The sequence below is a fragment of the Pygocentrus nattereri genome, chromosome 9 (assembly GCF_015220715.1).
Source record: "Pygocentrus nattereri isolate fPygNat1 chromosome 9, fPygNat1.pri, whole genome shotgun sequence".
Classification (NCBI taxonomy): domain Eukaryota; kingdom Metazoa; phylum Chordata; class Actinopteri; order Characiformes; family Serrasalmidae; genus Pygocentrus; species Pygocentrus nattereri.
In genome coordinates this window covers 23,420,107-23,442,796 of record NC_051219.1, presented here as the reverse complement: position 1 = coordinate 23,442,796, position 22,690 = coordinate 23,420,107, and the positions used below count along the sequence as shown (strand labels likewise).

Below are 22,690 nucleotides of genomic sequence, written 5' to 3'. Positions count from 1 at the left end.
AGGGAGCAGCCGAAAGAAGAAGAATAAAATCATATAATATAAAATGTACCATAACTTTTTCACAGGCCACATTTTGTCCCTCCGTGTGTTAAATTAAGTAAATAAGCAGTAATTCTGTATTAAAATGCGCAGAAGCGTGGCTCTGTAGAGGATGTGTAACTTATTTACACATAGAAAATCAATGATAACATGGAATTTGACCAGGGGTGCACAAACCTATGCAGACAACTGTATATACAGCTTAAGGCATTATAACATTGCAATGTTAAGTTCTTATCAGATAAATAAATAAATAAATAATGGAATTTACATCAGCACGTTAACTGAGATAGTTTGGCTGTTTCTTTACATTATCACTCAGTTATTACTGTCACTATTCATAACTGTAATTATACTCTATTTATTGAAAACAAGAACAAAAACATAACAATAAAACAATACTTGCAGTAGAAAACATAATGAAGCTTAAATGTTCCAACAGAAATGTTCATTTTAGATCTACATCATTTTATTTTTGTCAGCTCAGCTTATTATTTATGACTGCATGCAAAAGACAAAGAAGTGCACCCCAGGTCAAATAACATGTTGTTGATTTGACTGTAAATAAGTCACACATCATACAAACAATTTAAAGTACAGTTACTGTTTATTAGCTGAATTTAACACATTGTACAACCATTTCATATAAAATGTGCCATAACTTTTGCACAGGCCACATTTTGTCCCTCAGTTAAGTTCAGTATGTAAACACACACACACACACACACACACACACACACACACACACACACACACACGTCATGGGTGCGTGTTAGAGCCCATCCCGGCGGTCACTGGGCAGGATGCAGGATACATCCTGGACAGGTCAGCATGTAAACAGTAGTTGTTAATTAAAAAGTGTGTTCTCTGTAGAGGACGTGTTAACTCACACAGCAACAACAACCATGGAATTTGACCAGAAATAGTGTATAATTACAGTTATGAATAGTGACAGTAATAACTGTAATAGTGATAATGTAGAGAAACAGCCAAAAAGCTGTAACAGTGTCTTAGTTAATGTGCTGATGATTGCCATTATTTGTCTATTTATCTGATAAGAACCTAACATTGCAATGCCAGCTCCTAATACAGTCATCTGCATAAATGCAGGCATCCCTGCTCAAATTCATGTTGTTGTTGACTTTCTATGTGTAAATAAATTAAACATCCTCTACAGACAAACACTTCTGAATATTTTAATATATATTAAATATATTTAAAAAATATATTATTTACTGAATTTAACCCACTGAGGGACAAAATGTGGCCTGTGCAAAAGTTAAAAAGCACATTTTATATTATGATTTTACAATATGTTTAATTCAGCTAATAACTGTGGATTAATTTGTTTTCTCTAAAACGGACATGTAAATTTTAACTAACACTCTTAAAAAATAGTTCTTTAGTAAAGATAATGGTTCTGTACAGAACTCAAAGAACCGTCTGTATGCTCAAATCGTTCCTCAGATTGATGGAGAATGTGTACATGGTTACACACAGCAGCAAAAAGGTTACAAGGTTGACAGTGTAACAACAGCAGAACCCCCTTTAAATCAAATTAGAAGCATTTTCAGAAAGGTTCTATATAGAATCATATTCAATATTCAATATCACTCTGAAGAACCATTTCACCATGCAGAGAAGCATTTAATCATGCAAATGGTCCTTTGAGTGTTCATGGTTCTATATGGAAGTGCTGTCTTTACTAAAGAACCCTTAAAGAGTGTAGAAAATTAACAAGAATGTGGAATTTCACCCAAAAGCTTAGGAACACTATGTGGAGATTGGAACCCAAAAGAAGAGAACCAACTGATCTTGTCCATTCTGCCTGCTACAGCAAATCAACAGACAAACAAACTCTTCAGGCAAACAATATGCTTTCCGTTTTAATTAGGAAGAGAGAGACAGTACAAAATAGACATTCTTTTCTATACATACACAGGAATTAAAGGCCAATAAGAAATACAAGTAATTGTTAAGTACATGTAGGTTTGGAAAAGAGTCGTTCTTTGTTAATGAGATCCAGTTAGTGGACAGCTGAAGGTTGAAGGCACATGGGTGAAGTTTTCTTTTTGGTCTTGGGTAAATATTTACACTGGAGAGCTTTAAAGAGGATAAAAATAGAGGAGAAAATTAAGACATTAGTGGCTCAGCAGCCAACGAGTGTCTAGTCCTTACAGGCTGATAATAAAGCACAAAAATATAACTCCACCTTCGCTGTTTTCTGCTTCATCGAAAGCGTAAGAAAGAGTACAAACACATCAGGAGGTATACCAAAACAGTACAAATGCACAAAGCTATCATAAAAGTATACCAAAAACACATTTACTGTGTGACAGGAATATCAGCGCCCTCTAGTGAGCAGGAATGTAAAGCTAGCTACGGTTCGAACTGTCCGCCAACGTCCTTCAGTGGTGCTAAATTCAGGCCTCGAAGTGAGTGCAGATCGTGAAGTTTGGTATTTGTTTGCTATTTATTAAGTAAAAAAAAGCACGAGCCCTTTAGGTGTATCATTTGTTCTCCTGGAGATCCTGAAGGGTAAAAATACATCAGTAAGATGAGTGTTGAAGGAAACTGGGTACATTTTGGTGCACATGCACTGTTCTCCAGCCCCAAGGTTATGTGTACGAGGACAAATTCAGCAAAAGTGGGACAAGAAGTGCAATTCCACAGATTTTTTTAAAATTTCAGCATAGCTAAATGGTGAAAAGTCAAGTCGGAGTGATTTGGTGTGAAACGCTCTATTTTAGAGAAATGTAGTCACAATTGTTCACAGTGCTGAATATATTTGTGTTGTAGTCATGGCGACCCCTGGGTCCTATCACCACCACTGTAAAGAAATATGAACCACTTCACACCAAACCACTCTGAAACACTCTGTTTACATCTCAGACACTGAATTACAAAGGAATTTTTGATGGAATTCCACTTTAAGGCTATACGTTGATCAAGCGTTTGTGCCTGTTTGCTGGTTTAGCATGCTTAGCAGTAAGAGCACTTAAGCTGCTGGCGAGGACTCTTCTGTTTGCGTCCCACTTCACCTGAACTCCAGACAGCTGTCTGAGTCATCTATTTCGGCCACGTCCGCTAAAGCACGGCGCGTCCCGTCATCCATTTCGCATCAATTACAGTTACACAGTGTGCAGGTTCTCCTGGGCTGAGGCTAAAAACCCAGAGTCGTCGCGACAACCTGACAGAGACGATATACGCTTCAACATTATGTACAGAAATCATACAAACACACAGCTATTCATAGTGGTTTGGTTAAGAGGCAATGAGGCGAAGAGCAAAAAGAATAGGAAAGAGAATATAGAAAATATTCAAGAAATTTGGAATGCCAAAATTGGAAAAAAACACTGCCTGTCAAAAGTTTGAGGATGTTTTGCTTTTCTTTGAAATTAAAGCATAAGATTTAGACTTTGGACTTTACGGAGATGCTCAAGGTACAATAACCTGACTTTTAGCAGAAGATGAATGACTTTTAAAGGGAACATATCATGGACAGCTTCTTTTTAAATACGAGAGTTTGATGTTGTATGTAGTTTCAAAACCAGCCTATCAAGTTTATTTGCAGAAACTAAGCTGCAAATACAGCCTCTTTTGAATGCAGTGCTTTTGTGAGGTCACAAGAACAGCTTGTTTGCATATATTTGCAGCATTTTAGCCCCACCCACTCACAGTAAATTTATAAGGAGTGTTTCAGTCCAGACTGCTTTCTGAATGAGGCACAATGCACGGCACATTACAACAGAGCTCATTTGCATATATCAGCATTAAATGCACAGTAAGAAAAACAGCCTGTTTAATTCTGAGATATTAAGACAAGCTGAAAACAGTCAGGTAGAAATGAATTATGGCTACATAAAACCTCATAAATGTTCTAAGTTGAACAGAACAAAAATACAGGATATGGGCCCTTTAAGGATGCACCGCATCCTGGTTCATAAACATGTCAAAGCATGTTCCATGTCACTCAGTGTCACTACCACACATGATTTAGAGCGAGAGCATTTTCTTTCTTCTGTAAATTAAAAAATAAAAACTGATTTCAAATTAATTACTTTTTTTTTCTTCACTATCACATCCATGCTGTTACTATTCAGTTGAAGCATGAAAAAAATGTAAATGTTTCATCACAATTTAGCTAATTTTAAGTTAAATAATAAGGTTTATTTCTCATTACTCAAGTCAAATATTTATGTTAAAAATTTTAGATTCTTAAATCTGATGGCTGGCTGCTGAAAACTTACTGTTGTGAAAGACCTTATAAGACAAAGAAAGACAAAAAAATTTTCAATTTTAAAAAAATTGAAATTTTCATTTTAGAAATAAATTCATAAGTACTTTAGTTGTATATGGCAAAACTGTACAACTTCAGTACAGAAGAAAACAGTGGTTAGAGCGCCCCCTGGCACTCGCAGGCTAATAAAATTGTAGCCTGAACTACAAAACAATACGAAAACAAAACAATTTTATGATCAAAAGCTTTTAAGCTTTTATTGTTTTCATTACTTCTAACTTTGGAGTTGGACTTTTATTCTATTTTTTACACTTTCTTACTTACTTTTTTGCATTTGGCCTGTACTTTTTTACTGCATTGTAAAGCACTTTGAGCACTTTAAACATATGAAAAGTTCTATAAAGTGTACTGTTATTATTGTTATTGATTATAATATTACTATTATAAAGTTTTAAATGGAAGCTCTTTTGGTATGACTTTTATCAGCTATTGCTGAAGTTCTGAAGTTTTTTGCAAAGAAAAAGGGCAATATCTATTTAGTTTTCATTATTATGTGAAGTTATTGCAAAGAAACAGAAAACATGCTAAAAACATTTTGACAAGTTGTCCCCAAACTTCCGCTGGCAGTGTAGATGAACTGTAGTGGACATCTATGTTTAGACGCAGTGTGTAGAGGTACGGCGTTGTTGACATTTGGTCACCATGAGCGCTGGTGCATTTTATCAGTTACACAAATTCAACATCTCTCCTGAAGAGGCGGATCTGTCAAAGTGAATGACAGCATTCAGACACTGAGAAAAGAAAACTGATCAGACAGTGGCGGCTTAATCACTAATCTACTGATGAACACGCAAGGACAGCGTGAATATAGTAGCAGGGAAAAGGCTGGACACCCTGTTCATCAAGAGCTTTCCTTATTTTTCCTACTTTCCACATTAGAATGACAGTAAAAACAAAGCTACTGTTATATATTTTAGATTCTCCAATCTGGCTGCTGAGCTAGTTGTTGTGAGAGAGTTAATAAATCAAATTGTAAAAAAAATACTTTTTTTTTCATTTTGGAAATAAATTTACACACATTTTAGTAATTTATGGAGAAAACGTTTTTATCAACTTCAATATGGGAAAGAAAAGAGGCCAGAGCGCCCCCTTCTGTTTGCATTTAAATCATAGGCTAGGTGAATTAAATGGGGGGTTAACTTTACAGTTATTTACAGTACACAGTAATATTAAAACGTGCTATCGCCTCCAAATTCAGTTATGTTTGATATTACATCAATGAACAAATGGATAATTAACAAAAAAAAAAGTATATGTCAAGATGACCTATGACAAATGTTTTGAACGTGACCAGCAAATGGTGCAGTTCTTTACTTTCCCTCCTCACATTTGTCTTCAAAACAAAATCTTTATGAAAAACTTGCAGCCAGATGGGTCCAAACCTTTCACTGCTACTGGACAGAGTTAAGCCACACCCACTTATGCATACATTATGCAGCCTTCGGAAACCGAAGAGTATACAGTATCTGGTTGAGTGATTCAGTGCACTGGTGCCAATTCTGGCTAACTGGTCGGTACAACATGATTATATTAACTGACGACAGCAGAAACGCAAAACACTGTTTAAAAAAAAGACATGGTTGATGCGAATCTTTAACGTTACACACACAACAATGGGGGCAAAAATCAAATGTTCACTATTTTCCACCTTATCTCAAATGAAGCTCAACGGCTAAGACAGGTTTGGTGTCTGTTGCAACAATCTTCAGTTTTCCAGGTGGCTGCTACTGTTTTTAGCTTTATGCTAACAAACTTTAGTCCATGTTTCTGGATAACATTGTATCATACAATGTCAGAAACCACATAATCAAGATAATTAGACTCTATTGTTGTTACTGAACACACGTTTTGAGGCGAGCAGTGATTTAGGCATGTCATTAAGTGCTAATCCACTATTTGTTAGCTACATTAGCTCCGTAACTCCGGTGCTCAACTTAAAAAGAAAACTCCAGACCCCAAACATGTCTTGGCTAATCAATAGCATTTGGCATAAGGGGGGTGAATTTGGTTCTTTACCCAAAATATCGCTTTAAGACCGGCGTCTGGAAAGTAGGTTACCAGCAGAAAACAACACAAGTCATTAAAAAACACTCTCAAAGCTTTCAAAAGAAACTTCTGAGAGCAGAGCATAGAACGAAAACAGCATCCACAGGTTTAAATTGGGTCAAACTGGACTTTTCCTGAATAAAAATGCAGCGCGAAAGGAAAGACAAGGCAAGACTATGATAACTTGTACAGGATGTGATATTCAGCGCATATTTTAACCTCCTGCTGAAAGGCAACTACAGATTTTTGGTCAAGATGTGAAGAAATCCTGATTTTGGACAAATGAATGTAGAAAAGGGAGAAGACTGAGGAAGCTGAGATGTTTAACCCTCAGGTTTGCTTTAAGAGCTCAAAAACACACATGCAGTTCATCAGCTTTAATCATCGCTGGTTATAAAGATGATTTTGGCTCTGTGATCCATTTCAGAAGGATTCGACTGAAAATTCTATAAAGGAAATGCATGTGTGTATGTTATCACTGTCATTGTCATGTTATAGTATAAGGATAAAAATTATAAACTTATTGTATATTAACCCCTTAAATTTGCAGTTTCATGACACCCTAATTTAGTAATTACATGGAAAACTATGCAAACTGACTGAAGTATTCTTAAATTACAGAAGCAAAGAATGCAAGCCTGTCATGTAAAGGGGTTAATGCAGCACCATTTTACTACAATTAAAGTAAACATAATTTTGATCATTTGGTCATTCTATTAGTCTATTGTCCAAGAAATATTCACACAATGTAGCTGGAAAAATGTAAATAAGAAAAAAAGTGAGTTATGACATTCTGAAATCTGATATTTGTTCATGTAAAGTCTAAATATCATAAACATATGAATTATTTGGTGGAATAATAATGCTTGTTGGAATACTGTCCAAAATTCTGGATATGTGACTGCAGAGAAGGATACTGATTGGTCAGCTGTAATGACAATGCCACCATTATGATAATGTTATGATGGAAATGCTATTCCTGTTCATGTACGACCACATTTATGCTTAAATATGGTCTTTCTGCAACGTGCAGCCAGTTTGTGATGAAACAGAGGCTTTGAGTATGGACAAAAGAACATAGTGAAAAGGAAATTAATTCTTATGATTTGTACATTTAACCAGCCAGTGATTAATTACAGAAATACATTTCTGTAATTAATGGATTTACTGCAATTTTGGCAAAACTTGAGGGTTAAAGCTGCTCAGCCTAGTTTACTTTCTATTTGGGGAGATAAGAATCTCCCCTGGTCAGCGAAAACTTACATACAGTGGTCACATAATAGAGCAGAGCAACTCGGTGTGTGTCTTTGCATGAAATGAAGCTGCGCTTGGGCCGAGTGTGTGTGAAAAGCAGTGTTTAACACTTACACACACACAGCCAGTGAGCCGCGGATGAGCACCGACTGTGACTGAACTGAAAACAGTTCTGCTTTGCTTCATTTAGAAAAAAATGTTCTAATGTTATGTAAATAACTTTTTTGTCCCCGAGGTCTGGAATAATAAAACAAAAAGAAACGCTATATATCATAGTTCACATTATGGAATGCACAGTGCAAAAAATAACAGTTAAGAATAAACAATTTGTCCAAATCTTCCTTCTTTTTCTTCTTTAGTGGTTAATGTCATGGACGAAATGACATCATTGATAAAAAAAGAGTGAGGACCCACTTTTGTGGTTGCCAGGCGCTAATTTTCTCACATGCAAAACAGTCTGATGAGAATGAGGAAGGAGCAAAATGACTCAAAAGTGAGTTTTGTCTGTAAATCTTGCTTCTCATCTCCAGCAAAAGTAGATCGGTCCATTCCACAAGGCACAAGGGAATAAAGTGGAGATCTAATCGTCCAGGAATGCCCCTGTTTAGGGTCCGATTTGCAGTTAAAAAAAATAAAAAGGTGAAAACGTGTCACCTTCTGACATGTCAGTGTACGGATCTGGGAGAGGATGGACAGAAAGTTCCGGGTTTTTTCCGAAGACTTCCGGTTAGCTTAACCACACTGCTCTTCTGACACACAGTCAATACAGAGCCTAGGAGGAAGTAGCATAGGAGTAAAACAGGAAGTGATGTCACCACAGCCCCTCCCATCAAAGGCACTGCTGGTCCTAAGGCAGTGAGAGAGGCTGACTCTCATAGTCATGTGACGTGGAACTCCACTATGATTGGACAATCGGAAGGAAAGTGGACGCGGGGCCTACAAGGCCTACTGGTCGTGCTCCATAGGCTCATCAGGGAGGCTGAAGGTAAAAACACACACAGAGAGAGAGAGAGAGAGAGAGAGAGAGAGAGAGAGAGAGAGAGAGAGAGAGAGAGAGAGATTTTTACATTCAGTTTTTATTAGAAACACCTACCTTATACTTAAACGAATTGGCCACTTTATTAGAAACACTCTCCTTGTACTTATACTAACTGGCCGCTTTATTAGAAACACTCACCTTGCACTTCCACTAAGTGGCCACTTTATTAGAAACACACACCTTGTGCTTCCATTAACTGGCCTCTTTATTAGAAACACTGTAAATATCCACTATCCAGGCACTTTATTAGAAACACCCATTTTGTCAATTATATATAAAATATATCTACATTAGAAGTGTTCCATAAGAAAACATTCCAGTATGTGAAGGTTTTTTGCACAATCAGCTTAGCCTTTGGCACCAACAGAATTGTTAGACAAAGTGTGTATCAGCAGATGATCTACAGTCTGTAACTGGACAGCTGTGAGGTGTAGCTACAGGGGAAGGTTTTCTGATAAAGTGGCCAGGAGTGTAATACTAACAGACTGCAGAAGAAAATGAATGTGGTCTAACACTGATTAAGTGAGAGGTCTTAGGAGTGAATGTTTGGGTGTGATTGGTCACCTCTTGTTGGTCAGAACGCCCACAGATAGAGACGCCAAGGCCTTCACTGCATCAGTCTCCTCACAGTCTCCCTTCTGAGCACCAAGGAACGATAAACCCACAGAACCCATCAGCGGCTTCAGACACGACCAGTACTGACCTGAGAGAGAGAGAAAGAGAGAGAGAGAGAGAGAGAGAGAGAGAGAGAGAGAGAGAAAGAGAGAGAGAAAGAGATAGAGAGAGAGAGAGGGAGAGATCAGCCTTGATCATTATGAAGGCCACACAGTGCATCCCTTTCACTCTCCTTTATTGGAATATGTGATGGAGTCAAGCCATATGGCGAAACATAACAGCCATCATGATTATAATTAATTAGAAAGAATTAAACAAATGTGTGCTACCAGGAAGTCTGCATTTAAGCATAATTAGAGTCAGACATGGAGAAAAAAGAAAGAAGAGAAGGAGAGCAGAAAAAAAAGTAGAGAAAGGGAAAGAGAGAGAAAGCAAGAGGGGGGGGGCATGAGAGACAGAGAGAGAAAAGAGTGAGAAAAAGCAAATTTAGAGTTCACAGTGAATGAATATCAAGAGGTGAAAAAGAAAAAAGGGAAAGGGAAAGAGAGAAAAAATCAGAAAGAGAAAGAAATAAAAGCGAGAGATAAAAGACAAAAGGAAGATAAAAAGGGAAAGAATAGGAGGTAGAGAAACAGATGGAGAGAGAGAGACAGTGAAAGAGTGGGATTGTAAGAAAAGGGTCAAGTGAGAGAAGGAAGACTGAGTGAATACCAGGATGTAAAAAGAGAAAAAGGAAAAAATAGAAAGGAGAAAGATAAAAGACAAAAGGGACAGAAAGAGAGAGAGAGAGTGAGAGAGAGAGAGAGAGAGAGAGAGACTCACTCTGTATCTGCAGGACTCTCTGTAGTGACAGAACTCCATTAGTATTGGGCTTCTGCAGGAGAACGTCTTCTGGGAAAGGATCCTGGTAGATAGATAGAGAGAGAGAGAGAGAGAGAGAGAGAGATAGAGAGAGAGAGAGAGAGAGAGGAAGAGAGGGAGAGAGGGAGAGAGAGGGATGTTGATCAGTAAAATCATGCACAGATAAACACCATGATTGGATATTTTTATTCATATGTGACACAGATGTGTTGTCCATGTGTCAGTGTGAACATATGGACAACACATCAATTTGGACAACAATTCAGTTCCAATTTGGGACACTTTCATATGTGGTACTGATATACATCCGATAAGCGGCAATGCGACTCTGAATGGTCAAATTGGAATTCATGCGAACATTTACATCCATATTCATAATTCATAATTTGGCACTGTTGAGACCTCATAAACATCTGGGCTGATGTTTCTGTACAAAACATTGGAAGAGACTTATCCACACTGCTCCATGTTTGAAGAGATTTCTAAGAAATGGCTGAACGTGGCTGTTGGAGACCGAAGCTGCAGCATCAATGAACCAAAGAAGTGACTGTGTGCTTTTACAATGAGCTTGCACAAATTGTAGGTAATGAGCCCAGCTGTCAGTCAGTGAAGCTTCATAATCGCTCCAGTGATGCTGGCGAAGATGAAACAAACCTCAGGGAGTGACTGGTGTTCATTGGCAGTCGTGATTGTTTACCTCTGACACATGCAGTTACCATCATGCTGATTGTTGAGGTATAAGCTTCCTTTACTAGATAGCTACATTAGCCTCATAGCTTCAGTGCTAAAACTAAACCAGCAAGCTCAAGACACCAAACACATCTTGGCTTACTGACTACATTGTGTGTTAACTTCTCTAATCTACACTCTTAAAAAGACTGTTCTTCAAGGGTTCTTTTGTAAGCACAGTGGTTTTATATAGAACCATGAACACTCCAAGAACCATTTGCATTTGCAAAAGGTGCTTTACATGGAGAAATGATTTCTTCAGATTGATGAAAAATGTGTATTTGGTTCTACATAGAACGTTTTTGCAAAGAGGTTCTTCTTGTTATGATAATTAAGCTTTCACCATCCAACAACCTTTTAAGCAATCAAATGGTTCTTTGAGTGTTCGTGGTATTATAAAGAACCATTATCTTCACTAAAGAACTCTGAAATACCACAATTTTTAAGAGTGTATCACTTTAATCTCTATGAATCCCACAGCAATTATTTTCATTATAATAATTATGAAAAGTGTGTAACAGTAGTTGTATGTTCTACCTCCAGTCCCAGAAGAGCGCTGACGCAGGCTTCTGACGCATCACAGATTGCTGTGAGGTCATGACCCCCTTCCAGCGCCAAAACCACGCGCCCTCCTGCCAAGCCCATCAGCTGTCGGGTCAGGAACCCAAAACCTGATGAAAGAACATCCACAATCACTCACAGAGTCAAATCACAACACACAAGTTGAGTGTTTCTAATAAACTGGCCATTTAGTGAAAGTACAAGGATGAGTACTTCTAATAAAGTGGCCAATTAGTGGAAGCACAAGGTTGGTGTTTCTATTAAAGTGGCCAGTGAGTGGGAGCACAAGATGGGTGTTTAGTCAGTCAGTGTATAAATTATACATAAATATATGAATAATTATTATCATACACTTGGCTGTGACTTTGTATCCTCCTAACGGTGCTGGATGTCCCTCTGCAGCATCAAATCCAGATGAGACCAGCACCATATCTGGAGAAAACTCCCGAGCAATCGGCATCACCACCGTCCTACACACACACAGTACACACACAGTCAGTGTTGCATCTTATAGGCAAAATCCTCATTCACAGAAATCAAATTATGCAGTCATGCAATTACATTTACATTATTATGTGATATACATATATACATTAAACACCATTGATCTGTGTTGTATGCTTTATGACTATGATTAAATATAATTTAACGTTTACTTAATCTGTAAAATGAACCTGACAGGCAGGAACATTTTGTGGCTAATATTGATAAGCGTAATATTGAGATGGGCTACATTTTCAAATAACAAATAATATCATGGAGTCGATTCCTGATTGTGATTCCACAACCAAATATTTGCTAATTAGAATCACCTTATCATATTTTAGCAGATACTGATAAAACTGATTATGAATGACACCATCAGAAAACTGATGTATCGATCAGGCCCTGCTGCAGATGCTATATTTATTCTGCTTAATATGTGGTCATTTGAGTCAATGACCACAATAACAACATAATAACAGTACAGTACAGTAGTGCTGCTCACTGCTCCTCAGTTTCTCTACCTCTCACCGTCTCTCTCTCTCTCTGTCCTCTTCTCTGTTCTTCTCTTTTGCTCTTTCTCTCATCTCTTTCCCTCCCTAGCTCATCTTTCTCTTTTTTTCCCCTCTTTCTGATTTCTCTGTCTTTCTCTTTCCCGTTTCCTGTCTTTTTTCATCCTTCTTTCTCTCCTCTCTCACTCTTTTTCAGTTTTTTCTGTTGCTGTGTTTCTGTATCTTTTTCTTTACACTCTTGCTCTCGCTCCCTCTCTCTCGCTAGCTCATCCCTCTCAGTTCAAAGTCACCGCAGTCTGCTGGTTCTCGTTATAATTTTGTCACTCCGCTCACGTCACTGACAGCCTGCCATCTGGGAGCCATTCACTCTAATTACCCACAATCCCCCACTTCACCCCCAACCTCCCTCACCGTGGAAACCACCCCACCTCCCTCCAGACCAATAAAACTACCCACGATCCCCTGCGTGGCAGGAGGGGGCAGAGGGAAAGAGAGAGATGGAAGTAATAGAGAGAGAGAAAGAAAGAGAAAGAAAAAAGAAAGAGGGATACAGAGAAAGAGAAAGAAAGAAAAAGAGAGAAACGACAGAAACAAGACAGAGATGAAAGGAACAAGAAAGAAAGAAAAAAGACAAAGAGAAAGACGTGGAGAGAAGAGAGATAAGCTGAGGTGAGAAAGAAAAAAGAGATAGAGGAAAAAGAAAGACAAAGAGAGAAAGATATGGGGAAAAAGAAATCAAGAAAGACAGCGAGAAAGAGAGAGCATAGGAGAGTGTGAGGAGCACAAAAAAGGACAGGGATAGAGAGAGATACAAAGAGAAAGAGAGAGAAGATAAAGGGAACAGCAAAGAACAAAATGAGAGAGAGTGAGGAGAGAGAAAAAAGAGGAAAAGAGCATTCATCAAAGTGAGTGAGAGAGAAAGATGAAAAAGAGAGAGAAGCTGAAGGAAACAGAAAATAAAGAAAGAGAAAGGTAGAGGGAACAAGAAGAGAAAGACAGAAAAAAGAGATAGAGCATTCATTAAAGTGAAAGAGAGAGCGAGAGAGAGAGAGAGAGAGAGAGAGAGAGAGGAAGAGGCTGATTAGTTGTAATATGTGTACAGAAGTATAGATGCAGAAACACATTAAAATTACTGAAACCCAGAAAGCGGTGGGTCTGCATTCGAGCCCACCCAGTCTGGTGGGCTTCACTCAAAGCCGAAAGAGCCTTCCATCAAAAATACAGAACTCTTTATTGAAACCACCCACCGGTGGCGATTAAATGGCATGTGGAAGTGGCAGAGCAAGAGCGCTGCCCTGAAAGAGAAGAGAGAGCTGGAAATAATTTAGCGCTCAACGATGGATTTTAATGTCGACTGGACGTCCAGCTGAGATCAAAGCATTTATAGTTCAGTGTCACGAACACGATCGCTAATCAATCGATCCCCCAAACCCTTCAAACAAGCCTCCGTTAGCATATGGCTTTGCGTTCAGGTCATCAGTGCTGTGTCTGATGTTGTAAATCTAATCAGTGCAGTGTGGAACCCTGAGGACCATCTAGATCTTCAGAGATCTCTGGGAATTAAAAATACATCTTTAAATTATAGCTCATATTTATTTAATAGAACCATAATACTTGTTTTATTTAAACTCTACAGTATTTCTCTTATTTCACTGTCTGGCTGGAATGCAAAAGCAATCTGAACATGTTCTGGGCAGTTGTTAAGAACCCATCTGTCTGTCTGTCTGTCTGTCTGTCTGTCTGTCTGTCTGTCTGTCTGTCTGTCTGTCTATCTATCTATCTATCTATCTATCTATCTATCTATCTATCTATCTATCTATCTATCTATCCCTCCATCCCAGCATGGTCTTCAGACTTTCCACATCAGAGTTCTTTACATGAGAGTAATTTAGTAAAAGGATCATGTCTCACCTGAAGGCAGCCAGGTACTCGGCATCGCCCATAGGGGGCTCCAGACCTCCAGTCCACGCCACGTTCACATTGAACCCCTCTCCAGCACCAGAACCCACCTGGAAACGCAAACAGAGGGAATTGAAAATCTACTGAAGAATTAAAGGGTAGGATAGGTTCTGGAACAAAAATCTTGTCCTAAAAGTCAGTAAATGTTCAAGCTTTTTGAAAATTGCCTGCTTTTACACATCACACCAAAAAACCCCACAATGTGTGACTGTTCAGAGCCTGGAACCTGTCATTAATGTGAATGAACCTGCATCCTGAAATTACCCACATACACACATCCTAAGCACTAATGTCACCTGAATGAACCACAAGCTAACCAGCAGAATGAGCCTTCTTCACCAGGATTGTTCAATCTGATCAGCTCTCAGCTTCATCATTAGAGTGAGGCTAAGAAAAATAAGCGCCAAATGCTTTTGCACGATTACTGCCACTAACTCCACGTTGGGTGCTACTGCCAATAGTAATGCTGAGTGATGACACAATGTGCGGTGAAAAAAAAACATTAATTCAGATCTGAGCATTCACACTGAGGTCGCACGGCCACAAATCAGACACATATCTGATCTAGGACCATATGTGGAGGTGGCTCAGATCTGTTTTAAAAAATATTACATTTATTATTTTTTTATTTGTATTCTCATACAAAGCCCCCCAGCTCTGGAATAATCTTCCTACCAATGTTCGGGAATCAGACACAGCCCCAATCTTTAAGTCTAGGCTAAAAACTTATTTGTACAGTCAAGCATTTGGTGACTAGTCTTCCCTGTCAGGTCTAGACCTGCTGGAGTCTACACTGCTCTGTTTTACTGTAATCTGTGGTCAGCCACTCTTTACAGTACTAACTCTGTTTTTTCTTCTCCTTTCTCTGCCGAGTTGATCAGCTGCCCATCCTGTGCGTTTGATGCTGCTGCCTCTACTGCCTTGATTGGTGCCGCTGCTCACCAGCCTTCTGGACCGGTTTGACCACCACTGAGCTTCTTGCTGTACAGCGCTGTGCAGTCCTCACCCTCAGATCTCTCTCTTTCTTTTCCCACTTTACTATAATACTTCATACTAATAATGTTTGCTGTCCGGTGTCGACCATAGGAGGATGGGTTCCCCTTCTGAGTCTTGGTTCCTCTCAAGGTTTCTTCCTCTTTTAGGGAGTTTTTCCTTGCCACCGTCGCCGCTGGCTTGCTCATGGGGGCTCGGACCCGGATTTTCTTTCTTCTTTTCTCTTCTCTCTGTAATACTGATTGTTCTGTAAAGCTGCTTTGTGACAACACCTGTTGTAAAAAGCGCTATATAAATAAATTTTGCTTGCTTGCTTGCTTGCTTATGTGTTCACATTGCTCTGAAAAAATCAGATCTATTCACACATTTAACCAGTTGCCCATTTTTGCCTGAAATGGCATAGCCAAAGTACAGGGGGCGCTGGTCATGTGTACTTTGGATTACAGTCACAATCTTGGTCTCTTCTGAAAGATAATACTCTCAATTTTATTAAAAACAAAGGTATCAGTTACTGTCACAGAGTGACAAGCAAGAATAGAGGAGTTTATTTCCTCCTGACTTCTCTAAACTGATCTCTAACTCTTGTTGTGTTATTAGACCACACACGTTCTATTATTATGTTTCTGTGGAGAGTAGCGAGGCTTTGAAGGTGAGGACACACAGATTCGCTAGTATTTGCTCATTCGATGCATATTTTGCAAAGAAGTTGATTCCAACTGGTTTACGGAAATCAAATCCTGAGATTTCACACTTTCTAGCAGTATACTGGATCACTGTATTGCCGGAGGATTTAATGTACAAAAATTATGTATACTAAAAATATGAAGATAATGTGACGGTTCAGTGATCTACAAGAGGGTAAGGCAAAAATCTGACTCATCCCACTTCAGCCTGCCATAAAAATTACTGTCATAATCTGAAATCTCTGACCTCTGCTGGTCCTCCACTGCCGGGGAAGAAGTTGCCATTGTCGTAGCGATGGAGTGAGATGTACAGCACACTGGGATCATTGTAGAAAATCTCTTGGGTGCCATTGCCATGGTGAACGTCCTGCGAAACAATATATATTACAGTATTAAAGGGATAACAGTATTACAAACCTGAAGGGGAACAACACCAATTATAAACATTTTCTACTTAAACTGTAAACATCTGAGTAAAGACATTCAGAGTTGTTTGATTTGAAATGCTCTGTTCTAGAGAAACTTAGTCAGAATTGTTCACAGTGGTGCAGATAGACGTCCACCTCTAGACCAGACGTCCACCTCAAAAAGCTCCCTCACAGAAAGTCATTCAATTAAATAGTTATGAATACACTGTCTGATGTCTGAGACATTGTTTATGAGAGTTCAGTGATAAAATTTTGGTCTAAAACTTATTTTAATACATTTATTTTAATCCAGTCATGGCAAAGGGAGGGTACAAGCAGGGTTTTAATGCAAAATAGTCCCCAAAGAAAACTTTTTCAAAACAGATTTTCTACTAATTTCAACATTCCATATACAAATCAGAAGGCAATGTAGAGTCACTGGTGGTTTGGGACAGCAAATAAAATGTCTATATTTGCGTTTTAGTCATGGCCCCTGCTTCCTATCACCACCACTGTAAAGAAATCTGAACCATTTCACACCAAACCATTCTGAATCACTGTTTACATCTCACATCCTCAACTATGCAGAAATTTTGAGAAACAACTTTAAGTTCCCTTAAAGTCACCTGTGCAGTGACTAAAAATAGTTTTAAGAGTTTTAGTTTTATAGTTTTTAATTTTAACTCATGGGTCAGTTTGCAGTGGGTTTAGACTTTTAATCTGGCCTCGTTTTAAAACTAAATTGAAATGAATTAATTAGAACTGAAGTGAACTGGTCATGGCTGCTCACCCAGTCGACGATAAGAATTTTAGTGATGTTTAGCTTCTGCTGGAGCTGCTTGGCAGCGATGGCCACTGAGTTAAAGAAGCAGAAACCCCTGGGAGAAAGAGAGAGAGAGAGAGAGAGTGAGAGAGAGTTATTTGAGTTATGTAGGATATTATACGCAGGACTGAGTGGTCAGTACTGAAGAGAGCAGAGTGGTCTTCAGTTCTGATTTGGAGCATATCTGTGGTCAAACTGACTCAGACATCACAGCAGCAGTAAAACAGAGCACCATTCAGAGCAGATAAATGCAGCACATTTAAGAGGTTGAGGAAGAGAGATATGACGTCAGCTATGAGGTCAGCTATGAGGGACTGAGTATACATACACGTACACACACACACACACACACACACACACACACACACACACACACACATACACACACACATACACACACACGTACACACACACACACCAAGTTCCATTAATTCTGTTATTTGGTTATATGGGGAGTGTATGACAATATTTATCATTACTGTGATAAATTACATCAGCTTTTCTGTGTATGTCATTGATTCAGTCAGTACTGTATATATTAGTGGTTGAATCTTGATGTTGACCAGTCAATGATCACTTGATTATTATTATCACATGATCACACTAATAACATGGACACCTCATTTATGTATATACAAAGACAGAGAAAAATAAAGAGAGAATTCATTAAAGTGAGGGGGGGGGGTGGGAGAGAACAAGAGAGAGGAGACAGAAAGAGAGTGGGAGAGTGAAAAAAGGGAAGAAGAGAGAGGAGATGGATAGAGAGTGGGAAAGAGAGATGGGAAGGAGAGGGGGGGAGGGGAGAAAGAGAGAGAGAGAGAGAGAGAGAGTCTGGGAGAGAAGCTTCAGTATTTTAGCAACATAAATCACCCTGTTGCCAGGCACCCCCCACCACCCGCCCCATTTTCAACCCATAAATATACAATCACACCCTCACACAGACAGACTGCTGACACTGCAGCACATACACACACACTCCCAGAGTGACACTTACATGGGGTTAGAGGGGTCTGCGTGATGTCCTGGTGGTCTGACCACAGCAAAACCGTTCTAAAGTAAAAGAAACCACAGCATTATTAACCTGGAGCACTCAAACAACCACATAAATACAGGATTATTACAAAGAAAACCTTTACAATCCTTCAGCACTCACATGAATCACTTTAAACATTGTACAAGATAGCAGTAGGGAATGACATAGGCCTAATATCTGACAGCCTTCTGACCAATCAGGGATGGCTTTTGGACCAAACAGGTTCAGCCATCTAACCAATCAGGGACAGTCTTCTGACCAGTCAGGGAAAAACCTGACCAATCAGGGAGAGTCATCAAACCAATTGAGAACAGGATTTGGACCAGAGACAGATTTCTGACCAATGAAGGACAGACTTCTGATTATTGACTAACCTATTAGTTATTAGCATTAGTAATTTGTCAGTCAGCTTAGAGCAAAGCTATCCATCCACTCTGAGATGTAGCTGAAAATTAACAGCTTTGATGGAGGCAAAATGTAGGATTTCATGCTAATTGTAAATGACGGTTCTGTCTGCTGACAGAGCAGCTCATCTCGCAGTGAATGTCTCAGCGCCTACTATTGCTATTAGCAATACTTACAAAATACTGTTCACAGGAATATTCTTTGGGGAATACTTGTGTTTTTTTTTTTTTTATATGGTAATGATGACTATTTGACTACCTTTTTGACTGACTAGTCATGTGACTTTTGTACAAACGCAGTGCAATTACATGCACTCAATATTCTGATTATGATTGGGTTTCTGCAGATTATTCAATTGGTCATGTAAACAGCACACTCTGATTTCTTAGTTCAGAATAAGGTGTAGAATTTCAACTAAGAAATCAGATAAACAGCTCATTACGTTTTAGCGCATTACTCAGTGCATGTACTCTTATTTCTTTCAGATTTCTCAGTCTGCACAAAAAAACGGAAATAAGCAGCAGCGATGCCACAAGACTTTTGTAAACACAGTGAAGCAGTTATCACATTAATAAATGCATGTCAATGCACTCACTATTTCCACGTGTTTGTATGAGAAACATACCTTCAGTTCTCCTTTAGCCACTCTGAAGGCCAGTTCAGTCACACTGCCAGCCGCCATACGCGAGGCTGTAGACGTGTGCATCTCATTCCAGATGGTGTCATTATCTACCTGTAAATGGAGACAAACACATAAAAGATGGTTAGGTTAAGCTTCTATTATCTTTGGTGTCAATTTGACCACTGCTCAGTAGAAAAGTCTGTCTACAGAATATAGTCATATACAAAATATAAGGAAACTACGCCATTTTAAATTGAGCATTTTTAAAAACCAGCAGTTTAGCCCTGTTCACTCATGCTGAAGTTATAAGGGGTGTTTCAGGCTGAGCTGCACTTTAATTAGGCGACCAATCAGAACAGAACTCATTTACATATATCAGTCTTAAAGAAACAGTAACAAAATTAGTCTTTTTAACCCTAAATAAGAAAGTCAGGTTGGAAAATGGGTGTGTAAAAATTCATTACTACACAAATGTCATAAGTGGACCTCCGGGGAACAATTAAAATCAAGAATAATTCTTATTATTAGTATTATTGATGTAGGATGTGGGTCCTTCAAAGGGACTGAGTTATTAGTTATTAGCATTAGTAATTTGTCAGTCTGCACAGAGCAAAGCTGATACCATCCACTCTGAGATGTAGCTGAAAATTAACAGCTTTGATGGAGGCAAAATGTAGGATTTAATGCTGAGTGTAAATGACGGCTCTGTCTGCTGACAGAGCAGCTCATCTCGCTGGAGAAAAGCTGGATCTGCTCTGGCTGCCTGAGCGCCGCCACGTTTATCACACTGACAGCACAAACCAGCCCCAATAAATCTCCCCCCATCATCAGCGGGTCACACAGGGGCAACAATCACACGACAGATCCAGGAAAACGCGCCAGATTCACTCAGCATCCCAAAACAGTCACATGTCCCAGAAAGGAATGTGTGAAACATCCAACTCAGCAGCATCTCAGCTCAATAATCCACTCTCACCAACACTCCACTCCCAATAATGCTGCACTCTCACTAACACTCAATGCTGCACTCTCATCAACAGTCCACTCTCACCAACATTGCAAATTCATCACCACTCCACTCTCAGTAACATTGCACTTTCACTTACACTCCACTCTTACCAATACTCCCCTCTCACAAATGCTGCACTCTTACCAACACTGCATTCTCCCTAACCCTGCAAACTCATCAACACTCCCCTACCAAAAATGCTGCACTCTTACCAACACTGCATTCTCCCTAACACTGCAAACTCATCAACACTCCACTCTCACCAACACTCCACTTTCACACATGCTGCACTTTTATCAACACTGCACTCTCACCAACACTGCAAACTCATCAACACTCCACTCTCATTAACACTGCACTTTCACTTACACTCCACTCTCACCAACACTTCACTCTCACCAACACTCCACTTTCACACATGCTGCACTTTTATCAACACTGCACTCTCACCAACACTGCATACTCATCAACACTCCACTCTCATTAACACTGCACTTTCACTTACACTTCACTCTCACCAACACTCCACTCTCAAAAATGCTGCACTCTTACCAACACTGCAAACTCACCAACACTCCACTTTCACAAGGGCTGCACTCTTACCAATGCTGCAAACTCACCAACACTCCACTTTCACAAGGCCTGCACTCTTACCAACACTGCACTCTTACTAACACTCTATTCTCACCAACATTGCACTCTCACAAACGCTGCACTCTCACCAACACTGCACTTTCACTAAGACTGCATTCACAAAGACTGCACTCCCACCAAGACTGCACTCTAAACAACACTGCACTCTCACCAACATTGCACTCTCACCAACATTGCACTCACTAACACTGTACTTTCACCAACACTGCACTCTCACCAGCACTGCACTCTACTGCTCCACTCTCACCAACACTGCACTCTCACCAGCACTGCACTCTACTGCTCCACTCTCACCAACACTGCACTCTCACCAGCACTGCACTCTACTGCTCCACTCTCACCAACACTGCACTTTCACTAAGACTGCATTCACAAAGACTGCACTCCCACCAAGACTGCACTCTAAACAACACTGCACTCTCACCAACATTGCACTCTCACTAACACTGTACTTTCACCAACACTGTACTTTCACCAACACTGCACTCTCACCAGCACTGCACTCTACTGCTCCACTCTCACTAAAGCTGCACTTTCACTAAAAGTCCACTCCCAGCAATGCTGCACTTTCACCAGCACTTCACACTCATCAATGTTCCCCTTTCATTACTGCTTTACATTCAATAACGCTGCACTCACTATAGCTTCACACTCACCACACTCCTCTTTCATTATTGCCTCACACTCAATAATGTTACACTCTCACTATCGCTTCACACTCACTAACGCTCCACATTCTCTAATGCTTCTCTTTCATTTCTACACATTACTCTCAATACTGCTTCACACTCATGAATGCTGCAGTCTCACTATTGCTTCACACTGACTAATGCTTCACTTTCAATATTGTTCCACTCTCTAACACTGCAGTCTCACTATTGCTTCACACTCTCTATCACTTTACACTCACTACCACTCCACTTACTATTGCTTCACACTATCACTTCATACTCACTAACCCTCCGCACTCACTAACGCTCCATTCTCTCTAATGCTGCAGTTTCACTATTCACTTCACACTAACGCTCCACTTGACACTACACTACTCGCTATAGCTCCACTCTCACTAACGCTGAACCCTCACTTCATACTCACCAATGCTGCACTCTCACTAGTACTGATCTGTCATTATTTGTGTTAATTATATTTGATCTTACAGATGGTCATTCCAGACATATTTAACATTTACATTTGTAAAGCATCATTTAAATTCTAGCCCCTCCTCATGGATGCAATACAAACATATTTCATAAAATACAGATACAAATACAGACGTTACAAAAATGCTGACATGAAATATATCTGACTCTCTGCAATCAACCACTCTAAATGACTCTGTTTACATAATGAATTATGGGGGAAGTTTGGTGAAATTGGTGAAATTCCCTTTACCACGGTAATTCGTTTATCTACTACAGCATTAAATCTAATCTGAAATTTGCCTGTTTGCTCATATGAGACTGTTTTTAGATCAGGCATTCCAGTAAATATGAAGAGAAGGGGGAGGGGTCAGTGTGTGTGTGTGTGTGTGTGTGTGTGTGTGTGTGTGTGGTGGGGGGGGTTGCATTAATCATACATACAGATGTTAATGACGGATCGCGAATAAAAAAGGAGAGAGAAATATTACAGTGTAGCAGAGCAGGGGTGGCCGTGGATGGACGAG

The 22,690-nt window shown here is 39.4% G+C and overlaps 1 protein-coding gene across 3 annotated transcripts in view; it reads right to left on the bottom strand.

The window, feature by feature from the left end:
- Nucleotides 1-1,899: 1,899 nt before the first annotated feature.
- The window catches only part of hdac7a (histone deacetylase 7a), a 109,219-nt gene continuing 88,428 nt past the window's right edge, over nt 1,900-22,690 (bottom strand). For all 3 annotated transcript variants that reach the window (XM_017715614.2, XM_017715615.2, XM_017715613.2), the window contains exons 17-26: nt 19,368-19,475; nt 18,299-18,354; nt 17,272-17,359; nt 16,322-16,441; nt 14,351-14,448; nt 11,796-11,914; nt 11,421-11,554; nt 10,116-10,197; nt 9,243-9,381; nt 1,900-8,618 (exon numbers count right to left, since the gene is read on the bottom strand). In XM_017715614.2, coding sequence (XP_017571103.1) covers nt 8,585-8,618; nt 9,243-9,381; nt 10,116-10,197; nt 11,421-11,554; nt 11,796-11,914; nt 14,351-14,448; nt 16,322-16,441; nt 17,272-17,359; nt 18,299-18,354; nt 19,368-19,475 — 978 coding nt within the window. In that variant the 3' untranslated portion in view covers nt 1,900-8,584. The remainder of the gene's footprint in view (nt 8,619-9,242; nt 9,382-10,115; nt 10,198-11,420; nt 11,555-11,795; nt 11,915-14,350; nt 14,449-16,321; nt 16,442-17,271; nt 17,360-18,298; nt 18,355-19,367; nt 19,476-22,690) is intronic.